The 15183-nt window shown below is 54.2% G+C and overlaps 1 protein-coding gene across 1 annotated transcript; it reads left to right on the top strand.

Annotated features, from left to right (window-relative positions):
• Positions 1-5123: 5123 nt before the first annotated feature.
• Positions 5124-6688, top strand: S1pr2 (sphingosine-1-phosphate receptor 2; the record flags this gene model as incomplete). Its single annotated transcript, XM_005405584.2, is given in 1 exon segment — positions 5124-6688. A coding segment is annotated over 1 exon segment (1059 nt). The 3' UTR covers positions 6224-6688.
• Between the last annotated feature and the right edge of the window lie 8495 nt (positions 6689-15183).

Below are 15183 nucleotides of genomic sequence, written 5' to 3'. Positions count from 1 at the left end.
CAGGCGGCCCCAGGCGGCTCGGCCGCGAACTCCTGGACTGCGCTCCCCGCCTTCCCCGGGCAGGAAGTTGGCGCCGAAGACGAGGCGGAATCCGAGCGCTTTCGAAGCTGAAGACTCGGGGCGGCGGGCCGTGGGACCCGGCTCGGGGGTGGGCCCGGGGGGGCGCGCTGCACCCCGCGCCCGGCTGCGTCCGGCGGAGCCCGGGGCGCGAAGGTGCGGCGCGCTGCAGCGCGGGGTCCGGGTGAGACCCCGGGCGGGGCAGCCTTCGCCGTCTGCGTGCCCAGCTTCGTGCCTCGGTTTCCCCGAGCGCTTGGTCTCCCCCAGTCGCCCCTGCTGGGGCGCGGCTCTGTTCTGGAAGGAGCGGAGAGGGACGGCGTGGCTCAGGCGCCTTCTCGTCCCCCCCGCCAGCCCAGCGATGGCGCGTGGGGGAGGCACGCGTGGCGTCGCACGCTCCGCAGAGTCCCGGGCCGAGCCTCGCCCCCTCCCCCGGCACGAGTTGACTCACCCGGGGATTTCCACCCCTCCCCCGCCTCTGTCCTTGTCAGGCAGATGCCACTTGCCGCGCCCACGGTGCCCCCCGTGGCGCCAGGCGGGCTTTGGCACGTGGGGGTGTAGCCGCTGCCGCTGGGGCCCCTCCCCTGCCCTCTCTGGCCCCCGGGAGTCTGGAGGCGGAGCGCCGCGGCGAGGTCCGCGGGAGTCGCCCGCCCCCCCCCGACGGTGTGGGGGTCCCGCGCGTGTGACGGTCTCGGGGCGAGGAGGCGCCACCCCAGCGCGAGTGTGGATACCGCGCATTCTTCGGCCCGATAAGGAGGCCACAAGTGCGGCTGGCGCGGCGCGGGGCGGGGCGGGTCCTGCCGCGGTCTCCTGGGCGACGGGCCGGGCTTGGCGGGGCCGGGGCTGCAGGGAGAATCGGGCATCTCTGGCCCCTTTGCTCTTGGAGCCTGGACGGCCCTGAGGAGCCTCCCCCCAGGGTCTCCTCGGTTGGATCGTTCATTCATTCTTTGGTTCGTTCATCTCTCCGCCCACTCCACACACACGTTCGAGTGCCTTGTTCGCATCAGGCATCCTTGAAAGGGTTGAGGACAACTTGGTCATTGGCCAACTGCAGTTTACATCATACATTGGAAAGGCAGACGGAAGACAAGATAAGGTCTTTATAGTGACAAGTGCTGTGGAGATAATAAACCAAGATGCTGTAATAGTTTGAGGAGGCTGCTGCTGGAGGCTGGTGGCCGGGGAGGCCCCTCTGGGAAGTGACCTTTATATAGAAACCTGCAAAGAGGAGAGAGACAGTGCAGGCTTTGGGAGGAGGAGGGAGCAGGTGGAGGAACAGCAGGGGCCCTGGCTCAGAGGTGGGGGTCTGGGTGGCTTTTAGGAAGTTACTGTGGTCAGAGTGGCCGGGCCCTAGGGAGGTGAGTGGGCAGAGGCAAGGTGGGCAGGAGCCACACCACTGGGGCATAGGGAGCCATGGAAGGTTGTGGAGCTGTGGAGTGACCCAGGGAGTTCCAGGTTTGAAAGCCACACCCCCACACAGTGCTTGGTTGAGAAGGGGGCGGGGAGGTGCTGACAGCCAGGGAGGAACCAAAAGAAAGACAAGTGAAGAGAGAGCTGGTCCTGCCGAGGGCCAGAGGATCTGTGGGTGACAAGTGGGAACTGTGACCAGTGGGATGTGACCACAGCGTCTGGCTGTCTACAGCAGGAGGGAGAAGGAAGATGGGGAAGCCGCTGAGCCTCCCTCCGGCCTCTCTCTGGCCTTCCCTTCTGCTGATCTCCCCCGAAATGTGCTCAGTCTTCTTGCCCCGTGCAAGCCCTGTCCCTTGGTCCCACCTTCCATTTCCATTTCAGGCCTGGCCATTCTGTCCTGTTTGAAGTTTTTTTTTTTTTTAAGGCAGGGTCAATATGAAGTTCATGCTCTGATAGCCAATAGCAGAGGCTGGGCTGGAACTTGCCATCCTCCTGCCTCAGCCTCCTGAGTGCTGGGAGTACAGTCCTGCAGCACCACTCCTGGCTTCTTGAACCTTTGAGCGGAAGCCGGGACTGTCTGGGGAGGTGAGCAGGAGCCCGGCTCTGCGTGAAGCCGGTGCTCAGAGTATAGCACTGGAGGGGAGGCAGACTAGGCCATCCTCTGACCCTGTGGAGGGCGCTGCTTCTGCCAGCCCGAAGCCTGGGCCCTGCTGCCTCCGTGGGAAGTGTTAACCTGCCCAAGCTCCTGCCTTGACAAAGTTCTGGTAGGGCAGATGAGATAGGGCCACACTGGGTGGGCCTCAGTTTCCCCTTGTGGAACTAAGAGAGCTGCCCTCCTGCTACCGATTACTTAGGTTCGCGGGTGTCAGAGCCCACAGTCTTCGCCTTTAGGAAGGAAGACCCACTTTCTGGCCTGGTCCCTCAGGGGTGCGCGCTGAGCACATTTCTTATTTGTCCAGGAAGCGGCAGTAAATCTTTCCCGTCCCCGAAGCCAAAATGGAGAGGGGCGGTGACCCCCTCCTGAGCTGCAGAGGGGGCGGCGATGAGGCAAATCCTGGGCTTTTTGCCCACCGGCTAATGTGCTTCCCAGGCCTGGGAAGGGACCTGTATGCTTAAGCCTCAGGCCAGCGTGGGGGCGTCTGAAGGGGTGACCCAGCGGTCAGGCAGCGGTTCAGCCTGGCCCTCAGGGACCGAGCCCGCGATGCTTTAACTCCAGTATCTGAAAGAGAGCTGAGCGCCATCGCTTATAAACAGGGAGGGTGGGAACAAGCCGTAGAGTGCCCCCAACTGCACCAATCAGAGCCTGAGGATGGAAAGCTCCAACCAATAGGCAAATCGCTCCGTGCGCTAGTATTGAAAATCGAGCCAATCAGAGTGCAGGCTGTTTCCGGTCCGACAGCCAGTTTGTTAAGGTCGATCCAGCCTGGGACTGGCTGCAGCGGGCAGAGGGCATCGAGTTGCCCGGGGCCCTGTCCGGCAGTGGAACAAGGGACCTCTGTGTGGCGATCAGGGCGGGGCAGCTGTCCGCGAGGACATGCACAAGCTCTTCTCTGTTCCCAAACTAGGACGGATGTCCCTCCGCCTAGAGGGAGCAGCTGCCTCTATGGGGACAGAGGGGGCGTCCGGGAATTGAGATGTCTGGGCGACCCCGGAAGCCCCAGCACTCCTAGGCACACCCCAAGAACCGGCCCAACCGGCCTTTTCTGGACGGTTGCTTCGGGCTCACACGTGGTCCTTGCCAGGCGGGCTTCCAGGGACTCCCCGTCTTCCTGCCCGGTTAGCTAAGACCTGGAGCTGCCTCCCTGCACCCCTCCAATCCGGCTCCTCTGAGACCCCATCACCACGCTGCCCCAGTGTGTGCCCCTCATCTTCCCGGGCCCACGAAATCCTCCTCCCGCCGCTTCCCCTGCGGCTCAGTTTTTCTTGAGAAGGGGGCGGTGGGTGACTCAGGTTTCCATGGAAGCGGGTGCCCTGCTCCCGCCCCAGGGCTCACGTGACTTCAGCGCAGCTGCTGCATCTCCCCAGCCAGGACCTCCCAGATGGGTCTCTGGTGAGCCCCCATCCCCACTCCCCCCAGCCAGCCTTCCCCACAGCGGATGTGACTAGGACTCCACCCTGTTTGTTCCAGGGGCCTCACACATCTGGATTTCATCCTGGCCCGGGAGGGGGTGCCAGCGCCCTGCCCACCCCCAGGGACCCTCTGGCCCAGGGCAGAGTAAGATGGTGCTGATGGGAACAAGCTGTTCGGAGTCTCTCTTGGTTGACTTAGTCAGCACCCGCTCCCAAAAGGCTGGGTGGAGGGCACCCAGCCCAGAGCCCTGTGTGTCCGGAAAAGGAAAAAGAATAACGTTAGCTACTACTTGCTGTGTGCTAAGCATTCTTCACGAGTTTTTTTGTTTTAAAAAATGGAGTCTTGCTATGTTGCCCTGGGCTCAAGCGATCCTCCTCAGTCTCCCAGGCACTGGGGTTATAGGTTTCTGGTTTCACACATCTTTTAAAAGGTTATTTTTAGCCAGGCGTGGTGTCCTGGCCTGTGATCTCAGCACTTAGGAGACTGAGGCAGGAGGATCACCGTGAGTTTGAGGCCAGCCTGGGCTACACAGTGAGACTCAGTTTCAATATCCCCCCAAAATATTTTCTTGTCACTCTTGTGAAGGAGGCTTTCTTGTACCCATTGCACAGATTAGGGTGCTGAGGTCAGAGGCTGGGTATATAGTGCCTTGCCCATGGACCAGAATGGGGTGGGGATAGGCTCAGGCTGCACCAGCTCCTAGCCCTGTGTCCTTAAAGATAGTGTGATGCTGGGAGGCCTGAACCCCAGGGCGCCCTGGTGTCTCCCCACACTCTTATCTTGGGAGTGCCCAGGGCCTCCAGGCTTCTACCCCGCCTGAAATGTGCCAGTGGGTGGCAATGAACTGGGCAGCGTGCTATCAGTGGCAAGGATCTCGCTGACCTAGGTCACAGGCCTCCATGAGGCCCGAGGCTTCTGTGTGTTGAAGAGAGGAGATGCCTGCTTCAGGCTGTCCACAAGGGTTTTCCTTCCGAGCACTCCGGGGAGGGAGGGTGTCTGTCTGTTCCTTTGAAAGAGTACCCCTCAGGGGCAACAGAGGCAGTGGAGCCAGTCTCCCTGGCCCTGCCACTTTCTGGAGACTTCCAAGAGTATATGGATATCCCCGATATGCCAGATGTAAAGCAGGAGGGGTGCCTCACGCCTGTAATCCCAGCACTCTGGAAGGCTGAGGCAGGAGGATCCCAGATTCCAGCCCAGTTTAGGGAATTTAGCAAGACTCTGTCTCAAAATAAGAAATAAAAAGGGTGGGGTGGGGATATAGTTCAGACTTGGGTTCAGTCCCCATGGATTGAACAAAAAAGAAGAAGAAGAGATGATACACCCAACTTCATGCGGCCTCGGTGAGAAGTCCCAGAATCAGAACTTTCTGTCTTTCTTCTTTTGAGCTGGTCTCGCTGTGTAGCCCACACTGGCCTCAAACGCGCAGCGATCCTCCTGCCTCCAGCTCCTGAATGCTGGGACTGCAGGCGTGCGCCGGGATTTCGCCCAGCACGGAGCCGGAATCTGAACGACAACCGTGTTGGCTGGCGGCGGCCGTCCACAGCTCTGACGCGTTGTCTGTCTGTCTGCCTGTCTCTGTCCTCCACAGTGTGACAGCTCCATGGCCCCGGCTGGCCACTGAGCCCCACCATGGGCGCTTTCTACTCTGAGTACCTCAGTTCCAGCAAGGTCCGGGAGCACTACAACTACACCAAGGAGACTCTGGACGTGCAGGAGACGGCATCCCGCCAGGTGGCCTCGGCCTTCATCGTCATCCTGTGCTGCGCCATCGTGGTGGAAAACCTGCTGGTGCTGGTCGCCGTGGGCCGGAACAGCAAGCTGCACTCGGCCATGTATCTCTTCCTGGGCAACCTGGCCGCGTCCGACCTCCTGGCAGGCGTGGCCTTCATCGCCAACACCCTGCTGTCCGGCTCCGTCACCCTGAGGCTGACGCCGGTGGAGTGGTTCGCCCGCGAGGGCTCGGCCTTCATCACGCTGTCTGCCTCTGTCTTCAGCCTCCTGGCCATCGCCATCGAGCGGCACGTGGCCATCGCCAAGGTCAAGCTGTACGGCAGCGACAAGAGCTGCCGCATGCTGCTGCTCATCGGGGCCTCCTGGGTCATCTCGCTGGTCCTCGGCGGCCTCCCCATCCTGGGCTGGAACTGCCTGGGCCGCCTGGAGACCTGCTCCACCGTCCTGCCGCTGTACGCCAAGCAGTACGTGCTGTGCGTGGTGACCATCTTTTCTGTCATCCTGTTGGCCATCGTCGCCTTGTATGTCCGCATCTACTGCGTGGTCCGCTCGAGCCACGCGGATCTGGCCGGCCCGCAGACGCTGGCGCTGCTCAAGACGGTCACCATCGTGCTGGGCGTTTTCATCGCCTGCTGGCTGCCGGCCTTTAGCATCCTGCTCTTAGACTATGCGTGTCCTGTCCGCTTCTGCCCTGTTCTCTACAAAGCCCACTACTTCTTCGCCTTTGCCACCCTTAACTCGCTGCTGAACCCCGTCATCTACACGTGGCGGAGCCGGGACCTGCGGCGGGAGGTGCTGCGGCCACTGCAGTGCTGGCAGCGGGCGGCCAGGGGGGCGGGGCGGCGGGACAGGACCCCGGGCCACCGCCTCCTGCCCCTTCGCAACTCCAGCTCGCTGGAGAGGGGCACACATATGCCCATGTCGCCCACGTTTCTGGAGGACAACACAATGGTCTGAAGGAAAGGGCCAGGACACAGAGCTGTAGAGAGAGGGACTGGCGACCTCAGACGGAGGTTAGGGGCTGCCACGCAAGATGCCCCGCCCCGGACCTGGGGATCCGAAGAAGGCCCACAGCCAGAGTAGCTGGCAAGGCCGTGGAGCAGCCAGGTGGCAGGGCTGCTGTGCAGTGCTGGAGGCCAGTGTGGTGACCCTAGGGAACGTCAAAGGACTAGGGTCACAGCAAGTAGGAGGTCAGGGTAGGAGCAGTTTACCACCAGGTACAACCGTGTGTGCGTGCTTATGTGTGCATGTGCTTGGTAGCGGGGCTTGAACCCAGGGTGTTCACACTGAGTTACACCTGTAACCCTCTCCTGTCTCCCCACAACTTTGTTGGGTGATGGTCTGGGTAAGTAGCCCAGGCTGGCTTCCAAGTCTCAGTGATCCTCCTGCCTCAGCCTCCCAAGTGCTGGGATTACAGGTGTGCACTGCTATCCCCAGCTCCAGCCCTCTTAGTTTTTTGAGACGAGGTCTCACTAAGTCACTGAGTTGCCCAGACTGGGCTTGCATTTGGGATCCTCCTGCCTCAGCCTCCCTGAGTCCTGGCATGACAGGCGTGTGCCACCAAGCTCAGCCCCGATTTTAAGATTTTCCTGTCTGAGCCTCCACCCTATCCCAGCTCCGCTGTCTCAGTTTATCATTCCTGCTACCTTCTGTGGACAGTCTTAGGCCACTTCTTTGGAACCACTGTTCCTGGGGGCTGGAGGCTCCCTCCCCAGCCCTCCCAGGCGCAGTCCACAGCTTCCCCAAATGGCACCCGCCGCCCCTCTGGCGACTTCTTCCCTTTCCTCTCATCTGCTGGGAAAGGAAACCACGAGGTAGAGATGGGGAGGAGGGCTGGGCCCCCGTTTCCACTCTTGAACCTCATTGGCCAGTCGTACCTATTTGAGACTCACAAAACTCACCCAGGGCTGGAAAAACCAGTTTGGGGCGCCGTGGAGGTCCCCATGGGGCAGGGTGAGACAGGAGAAACTTCTGGGCGCGATTTGGCCGATTCTGCCTATTCCCACCCCGAAAACCACTCAAGCTCTCCACCCTGTGTCTCCCCCAGCTTGGGCCCCAGGTTCCCCTAAGGCAGGGCAGCCCAGAGCCGAATGGGGCTGGGGTGACCCCTCCCCGGCCCCCAAGGAAGGGCCGTTGCGGTACAAAGTATATTTATGTGTGTGTGACCTCCCTGTACCCCCACACCCCCAGAGTGGATGCTGTGCTATGTCCCCATGTCCCTGTCCACACTGACACTGCCTGGGGGCTTCAGGCCCTGCCCGGACCCCTGTGGAATCGCTGGCTCATCTCACGGGCAGGGAAACCTCACTCCTCAAAGCAATGTCTCGTGAATGCAGAGGCTGGGGCCAGGGGCGTCTGGGAGCCAATCAGGAGCCAATCAGGGCCTTGTACCCCTCAAGAGCTCCCCAGACCGCCCCCAAGCCCAAGCCTGAGCCAATAAAGGGTTCAATTTCTCTTTCTGTGTTGGTTGTATCTTTGGGGGCTGAAGATCGCTCTTCCCCCATTCCACAGCCCTGGCCCACCTTCAGCCCTGCCAGAGCAGGAGCTGCAGTGAGCCCAGGGCTCCATCCCTAACCAATTTTTATTTTTTATTTTGAGATCGGGCCTCACTTAGTCACTAAGTTGCCCAGGATGGGCTCCGATTTGCAATCTTCCTGCCTCAGCCTCCCAGAGTGCTAGGATGAAGAGCGTGCAGATCCACGCCTGGCTCGTAGTGGCTTCTGAGAAAATGGGGCTCAATCTAGAACCCTCTTCTCCTTGCGCAGCTGCCAACACTGTCTGGCTCCTCTGAGGGATTCGTGAGGCCTGCAGTCTCTCTGCTTTCTTTTAAAAAGGGCCTGCATGGACAAGGCCCTGGATTCGATCCCCAGCACCACAGAAAAATAAGGCCTTTCAGGAAGTACAGTAATTATAAACTAACAGAGATACGGGTTCAGAGAGGTTAAGCAAACTGTTCAGGGTCACCAGCCTTTAGTCAGGGAATCCTGATTTGAACTCAGCAGGCTGGTCACTGCTCCAGAGAAGCCTGATCTCCCTCTTTGCCATGGAGAGAGCAGCACAGACCTTATAGGGAGAAACCCTATGTAATTCAGGCTGGCCTCAGACTCAGAGAGACCCTCTTGCCTCAGCTTCCTGTGTGCGGGGGGGTTCCAGGTGTGCACCTTCATGCCTGCCCAACTGGCTCTTTTGAAGACAGGTCTAGAATTTGATGGGGGAATTCCAGGCCCCCAAAGTGGGGCCCCACTCACCAGTACCCGCTCAGGAGGGCAGAGGGTGGGAAAGGAGGCAGAGGCAGACAGAGGCCTAGGCCTGCAGCCCTCAGCGGAATTCCCCTCCTGCAGCCCTCCCTGGATTGGGGGCAGTGGGGTTGGGGAAGGCCGGAGTCAGCAAACTTTCCCCAAATACTCACGTGCTTCCTCCACCCCCTCCCTTATTTAATTATATTTTAATTTTGCTTTGGTCGCATCAGGGTTTTGCTATGTAGTCCAGGCTGGCCTCGAACTCTAAGCGATCCTCCTGCCGCGGTCTCCCAACGGCTGGGATGACGGTTGTGCACCACCACGCCTGACACAGACGATCGCTATTGTAATGAGTGTTAAGTACTGACGCGGGAACTGGGGCATCGGTCTCTTTCTGTGTCTCTCGCTCTCTCTTTTGTGGTGCTGGGGATCAAACCCAGAGTCTTTACAATGAGCTACATTTCTAGCCCTTTTCAACATTTTACTTTGAGACAGGGTCTCTCTAAATTGCTAAGTTGCCCAGGCTGGCCTTGAACTTGCAGTCTTCCTGCTTCAGCCTCCCAGAGTGCTGGGATTAGAGGCCTGTGCCACTATACCCAACTAGTAGCAGAGCTTTGGCCTAGCATGCTTGAGGCCCTGGGTTCAATCCCTGATACTGCAAAAAAAGAAAAGACGGTAAGAGAAGAAATCAAGCAAGTGAACAAATGTGGCTGGGAATATAGCTCAGCGGCACAAGTGCCTGCCTGGAAAGAACAAGGTCCTGAGTTCGATTCCCAGTACCAAAAAAAAAAAACAAAAAACAAAAACAAAAAAAAACAAGCGGACAAAGCAAAGCAAACTAAGGAGAAAACAAAATAGGGAAAGCAGCAGTTTGGGGGTGCAGGTGATAGTGGAGATAGTGAGGCAGAGAAAAATCTCTGTAACAAGTGGCCCAGGTTCATTTGATAGCCTTTCAGAGACAAGGCAAACTCTAATAGTAAAAGAGTCAGTGCAGAGGCAGGTGTGGCAGTGCACACCTATATCCCAGCACTCTGGGAGGCTGAGGCAGGAGGATTTCAAATTAGAGCCCAGTGGGGTTTGCAATTCATGGGGTCCTCAGAATAACTCTATAGGGTAGTCACTATTATCAGCACTTCCAGAAGGAAGGAAATAAGCACAGAGTGATCAAATAACACAACCATGTGAGTGGAGGTTGCTTGAACCCACCCAGTCCTTAAAGACTGCAATCGGATCCTCCTGCATCCTGCTACGAAGATCTGATTTGTTGGCAGCTTTCAAATCTTAGGAGAGAAAAGGGAAGGGACCAAGTTACAGGAAACAGGAAGATTTCCACCCAGTTTGTCATTAGGGAGGGTGGTGGCTCTTAGGGAACATCAGTATCATGGGGAACCCACGCAGCCTTTAGCTGGGGCGTCTTAGCATGTGCCTGTTATCCTAGTACTCTGGGAGGCTGAGGCAGGAGGATTGCAAGTTCAAGTCCAGCCTGGACAATTTACCAATTTAGCAAGACTCTGTCTCAAAAAGAAATTATAAAAGGGTTAGGAATCTGGTTCTGGGAGGGCACTAGGTTCACTCCCTAGTACCACATTCCAAAAAAGAAGGAGGAAAAAAAATGACAACAATGTAGTCCTAAGACTTTTTTGGAAAAACATACTAGATTCCCTGGTCCCTTGAGGTGGTGCTTAGCATGACCCAGAGACTGAAGTTTAAAAATTATTTAATTTTTTTGTGGTACTGGGGATGGAACCTAGGGCCTTCACACTGAGCTGTATCTCTACTCCCTTTTACTTTTTATTTTGAGACAGGGTGCGGCTAAGTCACTACATTGTCCAGGCTGGGGTCAAACATGCGACCTTACTGGGGAGATAGCTCAACGGCACAGCGCCTGCCTGGCGAGCATGGGGTCCTGAGTTCAATTTCTGATACTCCCCCCCGCCCAAATGCAACCTTGCTGCCTCAGCCTCCCACAGTGCTGGGATTACATGTGTGCACCATGACACTGAAGGGGTTATTTCTTTTAATAATGATATTAAGACTGGGGCTTGGATGTCGCTCAGTGGCACAGTGCCTGCCTGGCAAGCGTGAGGTCATGAGTTCAATTCCCAGTACCAAAAAGAAAAAAACCCTGGGCATGGTGGCACACACCTGTAATTCCAGCACTCGGGAGGCTGAGGCAGGAGGATCATTATGAGTTCGAGACCAGCCTGGGCTACAGAGTAAGCTCAAGGCCAGCCTGAACCTGCATAGCGAGACCCTGTCTCAAAAAGGACAAAATACAAAACAAAAAAAGATTACACCGAGCTGCAAACAATAATAGATACAAAAATCTTCATGGCTTAAACATTTGTTGTTGTTGTTGTTTGTTTGTTTGTTTTTGAGACAGTCTCACTGTGTAGTTCCTGCTCACCTTGAATTTACTATCCAGCCCAGGCTGGCCTCGAACTTACAGTGATCCTCCTGCCTCGGCCTCCCAAGTACTAGGATTACAGACATGCACCATCACACCCACCTTCATGTTTTAAATGAGATAAGATGATTTCTCTCCCACAAAAAAAGTGGCTTTAGAGGAATTTAGTCCTGGCAAGAATAATGGTTGCCCACTCATTAGCAGTTCGAGCTCCTATCTGTCCATCTAGCCTTCCATTCATCCATCCACTTATCTGTCCATTCATACAGGCATCCGTGTGTGAATTCATTCATACTTTGACTCATTCAGCCGCCCATTTATCTATGAACTCTTGTGCATCCATCAGCCCATTGATGTAAATATTTCATTGAGCTTCCTGGGAACAAGGCATTCTTTCATATACCCTCAGCAAAATCAGAAGCTGGAAGGTGACAAACGGTAATCACATTTTATCAACTGTCTCATTACTGAATTTTAAAGAAGAAGAAGAAAAAAATCCCAGATCATTTGCTGCATTCAGTGTTTTCTTTAGTCTCTTTCAATTGCAACAGTTCCTGCTCCTTTGTCTTTCATGATCTTGACATTTCTTTCTTTTTTTTTTTCTGTACTAGGAATCGAACTCAGGACCTCACATTTGCCAGGCAGGTGCTGTGCCACTGAACTACAGCCCTAGCACCTTTGACACTTTTAGAAATAGAGATTAGCTATTTGGTAGAATATCCTTCAACTTGAGAGTGTGGTATTTCCTTACTGCTAGATCCATACTAAGCATTTTTTGTTTTTGGTTTTTTTTCTGGTACCAGGAATCAAACTCATGCTTGCCAGGCAGGCACTGTGCCGCTGAGCTAAATCCCCAGCCCCAATACTAAGCATTTTAAAACTTTATTTTTATGAGTATATATTTCCAGTGCATAATGCTAGCACTCAGTGGGGGGAGCTGGTACGAGTACATAATACATATTAATTCTTTATCCTCTCCCTCCGTCCCTTCCCTCCACCCTTCTTCTCTCTCTTGGCCCCTCTCCCCTTTGAGAAAGCTCTATCTTCCTCTTTCCTATTATCTATCATTTTGCTCTTTATATTTTGGGTTTCTCAGTTAAGATAAAACCATGTAATATACAAACTGTGTGTCTGATTTATTTCACTTAACATTATGGTCTCAAGATGCATCCATTTACCCAAAAACACCCCAAATTTATTCTACCTTATGGCAGAGTATACTGTGTGTTTTTGGCAAGAAGGCCTCAGAACTGGGCATTGTGGGGCATGTATGTCATCTCAGCATTGGGGAGGCTGAGGCGGGAGAATTGCCACAAATCTGAGGCCAGCATGGGTTACACAGTGAGCTTAACATAGCAAGACCCTGTCTCACAGTTTGTTTGTTTTTTGTCTTTTTCTGGTACCAGGAATCGAACTCACGACCTTGCACTTGCCAGGCAGGTGCTGTGCCGCTGAGCTAAATCCCCGCAAGACCCTGTCTCAAAAAAAAAAAAACCCCAAAAAAAAGGGCTCAGAAGTGAGGCTGTATTCTCCTCTTCCTCCTTTCCTTGAGACTCGCTATGTAGTTCTGGCTTGCCTAGAACTCACTGCAATCCTCCTGCTTCCGCCTGCCAAGTGCTGGGATTACAGGTGTGCACCACCGTGCCCTGCGAGTTTGTATCAGTGTCCTCACTGTTTCCTATCAGGAGTACCTGCAATGGTTAGTCCTGTATTGGCAGTGTTAATCTTGATCCACTGCAGTCCCAGTGCAAAAAAAAAAAAAAAAAAAAAAAAAGACAAGGTTGAAAGGAAAAAAATGAGGGGCTGGGGATTTAGCTCAGCGGCACAGCACCTGCCTGGCAAGCATGAGGTCAAGAGTTCGATTCCCGGTACCGGAAAAAAAGAAAAAGAAAAAGAAATGAAATCACTTGGCTGAGGCAGCAGCCGCCAGACCTCTGCACTTGAAACTTAGCACTTCCTCTTTAGAAATTATTAAGTACCTTGTGGGTAGGTTCTTTGAGACTGTTAATATCCTACTGTTCACCAGACTTTCACTCTTTCTCATCCAGTTTTGCCTGAATCTATGATTACTCACTCTCTATTGTGAAGTAAATCTGAAAAGTCAAATCATTTTATTTATAAATAGGCCACATTTTATCGCTGACAGATGGCCACACTTAAGAAACTTAACCACAATACCATCATCACATGGATCAAAAGTATGAGTTAAAAGTTCTCCATGTATCTACTTACCTATTTTCTTTTTTTAAGTTTTATTTTTTTATGTCTGTACCAGGAATCAAACTCAGGACCTCATGCTGGCCAGGCAGGCACTGTACCACTGAGCTAAAACCCCAGCCCTTCTTTCTTTTTTAAAGTCAGGACCTTGTTATGTAGTCCAGGCTAGCCTCACACTCACTATATAGCCCAGGCTGGCCTCAAATTCCCAGTGATTCTCCTGCCTCAGCCTCCTGAGTGCTGGGATTACAAGTGTGCGTCAGCATGCCCGACCCCGCTCTTTCTTTCTCTTTCTTATACTGGGGATCAAGCCCAGAGTCTCGTATCTTCCACTCAAGCACTCTACCACTGCCATACCTCTGGCCCTTCTGTAAATTTTATTTTGAGGCAGAGTCTCACTAAACTGCCAGGCTGCCCTCAAAGCTGTGATCTTCCTTCCCCTCCACCCCATCTCCCTGTCCCCATATCCCAGCCATTTCCCCCATTGTCTGCAACGCTGCCATACTTTCCCCGATCCAGCCAACATGCACCACCTTTCCCCGGATGTTTTCCCCAGGAGCAGAGTCATCTGTGAAGTCGGAAAAAGGAGTTGGTTAGATGGGATTCTGGCTTCATGATTCTGCGCAAAGGCAAGCACAACCTTATCACAAAGACCCAGTAATCTTTTTTTGATAAGAGCTGCACTAAGCAACAGGCTGGACTCCAACTCAAGATCCTCCTCCTTCAGCTTCCCAAGAGCTGGGATCACAGGTGTGCACCACGGAACCCTCCTTGAGCCTCACTTGCTGCCAGGTCACTCTGACACCGTGGCGATGGCCTTTGGAGAACCACTTGTGGTTAACTGGTGTCATCTAGGGGCTGGAAGCTCCGCAGGTGAAACTCCCCCCTGTGGCGGGAGGGGGAGACGTTCTTTCTTTGCAGATCCAAGGTGGATGGATGCTGTTTTCACCTCATTCTACAGCAGGTGGGTGGTCCCTGGATCTCTGTCCCTTCCTCTAGGGCCATCGTGGTAACAGCTGGGGGACCTGGTGGGTGAAGAATTCCTGTGACCTGTGCAGAGGGGATTGCTGGGTGTCTGCTCTTATATCTGGCTTCTTCCACAAATCTGGTACCGGGAATCGAACTCAAGACCTTGCACTTGCCAAGCAGGCACTTGTCCACTGAGCTATATCCTCAGCCCCGACAAACCGTTTCTCATATGCACTTTTTTTTTCTGGTACTGGAGATTGAACCCAGGGGCTTTGAACTGAGCTCCATCCCCAGCTCTAGTGTATTTTAAGGCAGGGCTCACTAAGTCACTGAGTCCCCTAGCTTGTGATCCAACTTGTGGTCCTCCTGACTCAGCCTTCCAGAGTGCTGGGACTACAGGTGTGAACCACTGCAGTGTGAACCACTGCAAAAAAGGATTTCCCTTTTTTTAGCTGGAGGGAAAAAAATCAAAAGAGGGACATCTTCTGCAATACGTGAATGTATAGAGCTCAGTATTTCAGTGTTCATAAAGTTTTATTGGAACATAATCATGCACTCATTTCTGTGTCTGTGGCTGCTGCTTGGCTGCAAAAGCAGAGTTGGTAGTTGTCATGGAGGCTGTAGGGCCCACAAAGCCTACGATATTTACTATGTGAGCTGGGTGCAGAGGCACACACCTGTAATCCCAGCACTGTAGGAGGCTGAGGCAGGAGGACTGCAGGTTCAAACCCAGCCTGGGTAACTTCATGATCTAGTGAGACCCTGTTTCAAAACTGAAAAATAGGAAAGGGCTGGGAATGTAGCTCAAGGTGATGGCTCTGGGTTCAACCCTCAGTAGCACAGAAGAAAGAAGAAAAAAACCCAAAATGTCTGTACCGCTTTGAACTTTCCACCTTCCCAGGGAAATCAACTGAGCTCTAACTCAGTCTTTTTACTTTTTAAATTTTCAGACAGGGTCTCACCAAGTTGCTACATCACTCAGCTAAGACTCAGACTTACCATCCTCCTGCCTCAGGCTCCCGAAGTGCTGGAAAAGACTTGGTCTTGAAAAACACCTACATTTCTCTTTTTTCATATGAGCCATC

This window comes from Chinchilla lanigera, unplaced genomic scaffold, assembly GCF_000276665.1.
Source record: "Chinchilla lanigera isolate Chin_1 unplaced genomic scaffold, ChiLan1.0 scaffold00094, whole genome shotgun sequence".
Lineage (NCBI taxonomy): Eukaryota > Metazoa > Chordata > Mammalia > Rodentia > Chinchillidae > Chinchilla > Chinchilla lanigera.
This window is presented reverse-complemented; position numbering and strand designations above follow the sequence as displayed.